At 38.1% G+C, this 8,372-nt stretch overlaps 1 protein-coding gene across 1 annotated transcript; it reads left to right on the forward strand.

Moving 5' to 3' along the window:
* Window positions 1-2,095: 2,095 nt before the first annotated feature.
* On the forward strand, window positions 2,096-5,325 carry LOC140184254 (uncharacterized). Its single transcript, XM_072234571.1, has 4 exons — window positions 2,096-2,493; window positions 3,071-3,668; window positions 4,432-5,097; window positions 5,140-5,325. Exons 1-4 carry the CDS (start codon window positions 2,096-2,098, stop codon window positions 5,323-5,325), a joined length of 1,848 nt encoding a protein of 615 aa, XP_072090672.1.
* Window positions 5,326-8,372: the final 3,047 nt, after the last annotated feature.

The raw sequence follows: 8,372 nt of genomic DNA on the forward strand, positions 1-8,372 counted from the left end.
GCTTATTTATTCTTTCGTTATCATAACTATGTGAAAATTTTATTTTTATTGTTAATTTTTGAAATATACAAAGATAAAAATAGGTCATCAGATTTCATTTTTAATAAGTCAGACTTGTAATATAATATTAATTGTCTTAAGTTTAGCCTGTAATTTATTATAAATTTTTTTCAAATATTAAAAATGAGTTTAGCCTAACCTAAAATTTATTAAAAGTTCTAATAATTTTTAAAAAATATTATTTAAAATTTATTTTTTAGTAAAAATTTAGGATAAGTATTGTTTTGGTCTCTAATATTGAGGGTCAGAATCAAAATTATCCCTGATATAATTTTTTATTTAAAATCGTTCTTAATATTGCATTTCATTTTAAAATCGTCCTTTCTAATAAATTTTTTTAAATGACAAAAATACCCTTTTTCTACTATTTCATTCTTCTTGTTCTTCTTTTTTCAGGAGAACAAATTTTCTTGTTCTTCTTCTTCCAGAAGAATATTCTTCTTCCATTAACAAAACTCAAAATTTTAAATTTTTAAATACAGTTAACAAAATCTAATTACAAGAACTAAAAATACTCAAATTCATCTTCAATTATAAAAATAAAAAATCTGTAAATTCAACTGCTAAGAAATCAAATACAAGAAGAAGACAAAAAATTAGGAAGAAACAAGAAATTCAAAAACAAAAAAAAAGCAACAACAATCCAGAAATCAAAATAAAAATAAAACCAACAATAAAAATTGGAGAATTAGGGATTATAATGAACAAATCCATTATTCAAATCCAAATTCAACAAATCAACACACAACAATGATAAAATTAGAAAATAACAAATCAAAATCAGATTAGAAGTAAAAACAGAAGCAGACTCAAAAAATGCAAAAGACAGAAGTACTCAAGCAGAAGCAAAAAGCAGAAGACGAAGTAGAAGATGCAGAAGCAGAAGCACTCAAGCAGACCCAGAAGAAGCAGAAGATGAAGCAGAAACAGAGACCGAAGCAAGAAGCAAAAGCGGCCAAGTGGCTAAGAGCAGCGACGAGATGTAGCGACGAGGCGGCGAGGAGCAGTGGTGAGAACGCGGTAGTGAGGAACAGTGGTGCAGAAGCAGAAGCTCTCTCTCTGAATTGTGACAGCGATGGCAACTCCGAACTTTGCCGGCACCGTCCCCCTTCTCCCCTCCCCCTCGTGTCTTTTATTTTATTGTATTTTATATTTTTTTATTTAAAATAACAATTTATAAAAAAAGGTAGTTTTGTCATTTATAAAAAAAATTATTAAAAAAGACAATTTTAAAATAAAATGTAACAATAAGGACGATTTTAAATAAAAAAATTACATCAGGGATGGTTTCGATTCTGATCCTCAACGTTAGGGACTAAAACAATACTTATCCCTAATTACTTATATGTAATATGACAAATTTAATATCTTTAAAGTTATCTAAATTTTAAAAATATTTAAAATATATATACAAAAGTATTTATAATAAAATATAATAAAAATAAATATTTAACAATTTTTATTTATAAAAAATTATTTATATTTATTTATATTTCAATAGGTTCAAATAGTTCTAATAGACTAATATACTAATTTGTAAATCTGAACTTAGTCTATTAATAAATTTAGATTTTTAAAACAATCTGATAGATCTCCATCTAACTCAGACAATATTGGGCCATCAGAACCAAGCCTAGAGGAGAATTCAGCAAACGATGAGGAACAAGGGGCTGGGCTAGCAAGAGAAAAAGAGCCCAGAATGAGTAGGAATAGGAGAGCTCCCACTTAGATGGGGGACTATGTGTCTAAGTGAGAGTGTGAACCAGAGAATTATTCCCCTACTGAGGTGGAGAAGTTAGCTAGAGAGTGTGAAAGAGTATATAGTGAAGAGAGTCTTTCTCACATGTTACGTAGAAAAGAATTAAGACGTGAGTCTTGGAGGAGTTTTCCCTTACTCGAAAAGGGGCTACACCTGAACATCTGTTACCATTCAATAACAAACTCTCTTCTTCTTCTATTTCTATCCTGTGCATTCTTCTACTGTTTTATTATATGCAAATTCAGGTGTAACAAGTGGTGCTTTCATTGAGAGAGGATGGTGAATCCCGATGAACTCCGCCACCAACATGAATTGGCCGCATTACAGAGAAGCCATGTGGAGATCGCTAGTCAAGTTTCCTCCACAAACGATCGCATGGACGGTCTAGAAGGGTCTTTGCGTGAGATCCGTGGGATGCTAAAGGATGCTCTGAAATTAAAGAAGGTAGCGGGTGACTCTGAGGACGAGGAGTTGCAACACTCTTCATTCAGTCGCACCGCTCAACCGATTTTCCAAGGGAGACGAGGAACGAAGGTAGAGCTCGCAAGCTTTGACAGTGAGAAAGTGGAAGAGTGGGTGTTCGAGGCGCGAGAATACTTTGAATGGTTTGATGTGCCTGTAGACATGAGGATCCGAATGATTTCCTTCCATCTCACTGGAGCAGCTTATTCGTGGTACCGCTGGGGGTCAATAACCACATTTCATACACTTGGGAGGGTTTTTTGGATGCGTTGCTAGAGCGATTTGGACAGCACCAGTTTTACGATCCCAAAGCCGCTCGTAAAGAACTGAAACAAACCAACACCGTTGCAGAGTATCAAAGCCAATTCGAAGAGCTCACAAACCAGGTAACCGGGTTAAGCGAAGAATGGTTAATTTCCTTGTTTGTAGCTGGTCTCCAGGATTATTTGAAATGTGAATTGTTGTTAGCCAAACCCACTTCTTATGTCACTACAGTCTCATTAGCAAAACTACATGAGCAAAAACATGCTGCTATCTCATTTCACAAACCCCTTGCTAATATCCCAAAACCAAGTCACACAATCACTCATTCCCTTTCTACTAACAACCGTAACCTTCCGCTGAAACCCATCCCTTCTCCTGTGCCTCTGCAATCCTCTCATATCACCCATTCTAATTAGAAAATAACCATGACCCACCTTTTAAGAAACTATCGATAGCAGAAATTAAAGCAAAGCGGGCCAAAGGTTTATGCTATTATTGTGAAGACAAATGGACACCTGGCCATAGGTGTAAAACCTCTTGCTACCTGTTAATTGGAGACGAAGAAATGCAAGAAATACTTAAAGAATCGGTGCCAGCAGTGGTGCAAACACCTGATGAGGCGAATTCGGTGGAGGTGACTATAGTGCAGCCTGAGATCAGTTTTAATGCCATGGTGGGACAGTACCAACCCACAACCTTTCGCTTGAAAGGGACATACCAATGGAATGCTGTGATGGTGCTAATTGATAGGGGAAGTTCTCACAATTTTGTGAAAACAAGCGTGGCCGAGAAGCTGAAGTTCCCAATTAAACAAACTAATCCATTGCAAGTGCTGGTGGGTAATGGAGATGTTATTGGGTGTAAAGCTTCTTGCGAAAATCTTCCTCTTGTGATGCAAGGTTATCAATTCAATATCAATACATTTGTGTTGGATTTACAGGGTGCAGACATTGTTTTAGGGGTGCAGTGGCTGATGTGTTTAGGCTTTGTGACCACTCACTATAGGTTATTGACCATGGAGTTTGAAGTTGATGGGCGACAGATTAAGTTGCAAGGGGATCGCTTACTCCAAAGCGAGGCCATCAGCAACCGCATGCTGCAGAAAATGATGAGTGCAGCAGCAGTAACGACCCTTTTATCATCTCAAGCTAGTAGAACCTGAAAAGGAAGCTCCAACACCTATTGTGGCTGAAGTACAAGAGATCCTTGAGGAGTATGCTCAGGTGTTTGATGAACCAACTCAACTACCTCCTCACCGCACCATTAATCACACAATTAACTTGGCGCCGGGTTCCAGCCAGTTAGTGTAAGACCTTACCGCTACCCTCACTTTTAAAAGGAAGAGATTGAGCGTTTGGTGGCCGAGATGTTAGACTCTGGAGTAATTAGAGATAGCTAGAGTGCATTCTCTAGCCCAGTGCTATTAGTGAAGAAGAAAGATGGCAGTTGGCGCTTTTGCGTTGACTATCGTACCCTTAACTCCATAACCATCCGCGACAATTTTTCTATCCCCACTATTGACGAGATATTAGATGAATTGTTCGAAGCAGAGTATTTCTCCAAGATCGACTTACGATCGGGGTACCACCAGATCCGGATGAGTGAATCCTCCATTCCCATGACAGCTTTTCGCACGCATCAAGGGCACTATGAGTTTGAAGTGATGCCTTTTGGCCTCATCAATGCCCCATCTACATTTCAGGCAGCCATGAACAAAGTCTTTCAACCCTATTTCCGAAAGTTTATTGCTGTTTTTTTTTTATGATATCCTTATCTACAGCAAAACCCGTGAGGAGCACCTAGACCACCTTCGGCTCACATTGGCCCTTTTGGCTAAACACCAACTATTTGCTAAGTGTTCTAAGTGTCTTTTCGGCCAAAATCAGGTGGATTACTTGGGACACATTGTGTGTGTGGAAGGGGTCAAGGTGGACCCATCTAAGATTGAGGCAGTCCAAACATGGCCGAGACCTTCAACGTTGAAACAGCAGAGGGGGTTTTTAGGACTTACGGGATACTACCGTCGATTTGTTGCTATGTATGCCCAAGTTGCTCACCCCTTGACTGAGCTTCTCAAAAAGAACAATTTTCATTGGGGGACAGAAGCGGAGCAAGCCTTTCATCACCTCAAGTCTGCAATGATGCAAACACCTATCTTGGCGCTACCAGATTTTTCACAACAATTCACGGTAGAGACCGATGCATCTCATCGAGGTATTGGGGCGGTGCTGTCCCAAAAGGGCCACCTAATTGCCTATTTTAGTAAGAAGTTAACCATAAAGATGACTCTTGCGTCTGCGTACATCCGAGAGCTCTATGCAATCACCCAAGGTGTAGCTAAATGGCGCCACTATCTTTTGGGTAGGAAGTTCATTATTAAAACAGACCATCAAGGACTGCGTGAGCTATTGACCCAGGTGGTGCTAACCCCTGACCAGCAATACTACCTTGCCAAATTATTAGGATACGAGTTCGAGATTGAGTACCGAGCGGGCCGCCTTAACCAGGCAGCGGATGCTCTTTCCAGACATCCTGTTATACAGTCTCAGGGGGTACTCCAAAGCTTCTCAACGGTCTAATCCTCCCTCTTACAGTCTCTTAAGGAGGCTAATGAAACTTGTGATAAGATGCAGAAACTTCACAAGCAATTCAGGGATGGCAAACTCAGCTCGGATTATACAGAGATAGATGGCGTAATGATGTATCGCGGGAAAGTATGGGTTCCCGATTTCGGGGGGTTGAGAGAGCTACTCTTACAGGAACTTCATGCTTCGGTTTGAGGAGGTCATGGTGGCATCCTTAAGACCTACAAATTCTTAGCGGATCTCTTCTTTTGGCCAGAGATGAGAACTGATGTCCAACACTTTGTTGAACAATGTACAGATTGTCAACTCACTAAGTATGTGACTGCCAAACTCCAGGGGCTACTACAGCCTCTTCCGATACCGGAGAGACCGTGGGTAGAAATCTCTCTTGATTTCATTGTTCAGCTTCCCAAATCTACCGAATTCACTGCGATTTTGGTGGTGGTAGATCGTTTCAGTAAAGTGGGACATTTCTCGACCCTAAAACCAGGATTTACAGCAAGAGAGGCTGCTCAGGTTTTTATTAATTCAGTGGTTAAACTTCATGGCTTCCCTATGACAATGGTATCCGACCGCGATCCTATTTTCCTTAGTAAATTCTGGAAGAGCTTGTTTGAATTTAGTGGCACTAAATTGCATTATAGCACGGCCTACCATCCTCAGAGTGATGGCCAAACTGAGGTGGTGAACAGGACTTTGGAACAGTACCTTCATGTTTTCACCCATTCCTTCCCACAAAATTGGTCTTGTTATTTGTCCTGGGCAGAGCTATGTTACAATAGTTCCTATCATTCCTCCCTGGAAATGTCACCTCATGAGGCTCTCTATGGGTTTCCGATGCGTACCCTACCTGGTTATCAACCCGGGATGACTACGGTTATTGCTGTGGATGAATTTTTGCGGGTCAGAGAGGCTTTGCATAGAGAGTTGCATTTTTCACTGCAACAGGCTCAGGAGAAGATGAAAAAACAAGCAGATTTGCATCACCGTGAACGGTAGTTTCAGGTGGGGGATTGGGTCCTTCTTAAGATACACCCTTACCGGTAGCATTCCCTCACACACAACTCATACAACAAACTGCAGAAGCGTTTTTATGGGCCCTATCAGGTTACTCAGAGAGTGGGAGAAGTGGCATACCGTTTGCGTTTGCCCCCTTCATGTGCCTTACATCCCGTCTTTCATGTTTCTGTGCTAAAGCCATTCCACGGAGAGCCACCCCTCACCATTCCTGCATCTCCTGAGCTACCTCCGTCCTTGCAGCCACGGCCATTGGCAATCTTAGGTCGCCGCTCTATTTCAGCTCTGGAGGGGAATCGAATTCAAGTATTGGTAGATTGGGAAGGAGCCAGTAGAGATGAGACAACTTGGGAGTTTCTCGATGACTTGTTGAAGTTGTTCCCTGAAATTGACCTTGAAGACAAGGTCGTGTTGGAAGGAGGGATAGTTGATAGATCTCCATCTAACTCAGACAATATTGGGCCATCAGAACCAAGTCTAGAGGAGAATTCAACAAATGATGAGGAACAAGGAGCTGGGCTAGCAAGAGAAAAAGAGCCCAAAATGAGTAGGAATAGGAGAGCTCCCACTTAGATGGGGGACTATGTGTCTAAGTGAGAGTGTGAACCAGAGAATTATTCCCCTGCTGAGGTGGAGAAGTTAGTTAGAGAGTGTGAAAGAGTATATAGTGGAGAGAGTCTTTCTCACATGTTATGTAGAAAAGAATTAAGACGTGAGTCTTGGAGGAGTTTTCCCTTACTCGAAAAGGGGCTACACCTGAACATCTGTTACCATTCAATAACAAACTCTCTTCTTCTTCTATTTCTATCCTGTGCATTTTTCTACTGTTTCATTATATGCAAATTCAGGTGTAACACAATCTAACCTTAATTATTTTATAATAAGGGCAATTTTCGTATTTAAATTGTTTCACTCTCAATATTACGTAAATACATTGTTTCACAATCTGATACGTAAATAAATTGTTTCACATATCTATATAAATCGCTACTGGCAGTAGCGGTTTACAAAAGAACAGAAACCGCTAGTACCAGCCACGGATTACATGTATGGTGGGTTGTTCATAAACCGCTGCTGCCAGCAGCGGTTTATGTTGGTTGATTTGCGTGCGTAAACCGCTGGTGCCTATAGCGGTTTACGTTTAGTGTGTGTCATTGGGGTCCCTATATAAACCATGGAGGGGCCAAATGTGGAGAGGTAGAGTGTTATTTATAAATGGACGGGGAGGATAGTATTAAAAAAATACAATACTCAAAGTATTAAATTATATAAATCAAGACTATTTTTTTTTTATTCTCATCTCTTTTAAAATTTATAAATAATAAAATAATTTATTTTTAGTCAAAAGTTCACTAAATCATATATTTTTCTCTTTAAAAATCACTTCATTCTCTTTTATTTATATAAACCATACAAGAGAGACTAGGAGAGTTTGGAACATGGGTTGTGTTCTTTGCTGCTAATTTGCATTTGAGGTTCCAGTTAAACGATTTTTTTTATTTGTGCAACTTTATTGTTTTATGCCAAAAAATAAAAACTATTTGTATTTTATAGTTGATTGATTGGATAAATAATAGTGATAGCATCGTAATTTTGATGAATAAAATAAAAAATATAAATATGCATGTAATAATTTTTTATTTGTATTTATTATTAAAATGAGACTAAATAGCAAATCAAAGAGGGAGTATTCACAGAGTACTAAAATATATAAACTAATACTATTTTTTTTATCTTCATCCCTTCTATTTTTTATGATATTATTTAAATTATTTTATCATTCATGAATTTTAGAAGGGATGAAGATAAAAAAAGGTCTTAGTTTATATATTTTAGTACTATGTAGATACTCCCTCTTTGATTTGCTATTTAGTCTCATTTTAATAATAAATACAAATAAAAAATTATTACATGCATATTTATATTTTTTATTTTATTCATCAAAATTATAATGCTATCACTATTATTTATCCAATCAATCAACTATAAAATACAAATAGTTTTTATTTTTTGGCATAAAACAATAAAGTTGCACAAATAAAAAAAATCGTTTAGTTGGAACCTCAAATGCAAATCAGCAGCAAAGAACACAACCCATGTTCCAAACTCTCCTAATCTCTCTTGTATGGTTTATATAAATAAAAGAGAATGAAGTGATTTTTAAAGAGAAAAATATATGATTTAGTGAACTTTTGACTAAAAATAAATTATTTTATTATTTATAA

The sequence above is a fragment of the Arachis hypogaea genome, chromosome 4 (assembly GCF_003086295.3).
Source record: "Arachis hypogaea cultivar Tifrunner chromosome 4, arahy.Tifrunner.gnm2.J5K5, whole genome shotgun sequence".
Lineage (NCBI taxonomy): Eukaryota > Viridiplantae > Streptophyta > Magnoliopsida > Fabales > Fabaceae > Arachis > Arachis hypogaea.

Excerpts from the sequence above, each read along its gene's own strand:
- LOC140184254 (XM_072234571.1), top strand. The coding sequence starts at position 2,096 with ATGGTGAATCCCGATGAACTCCGCCACCAACATGAATTGGCCGCATTA. Across the intron at positions 2,494-3,070 it reads ACTGGAGCAGCTTATTCGTG|GTGTAAAACCTCTTGCTACC; the intron begins GTACCGCTGGGG and ends ACCTGGCCATAG. Across the intron at positions 5,098-5,139 it reads CTGTTATACAGTCTCAGGGG|TCTCTTAAGGAGGCTAATGA; the intron begins GTACTCCAAAGC and ends TCCCTCTTACAG.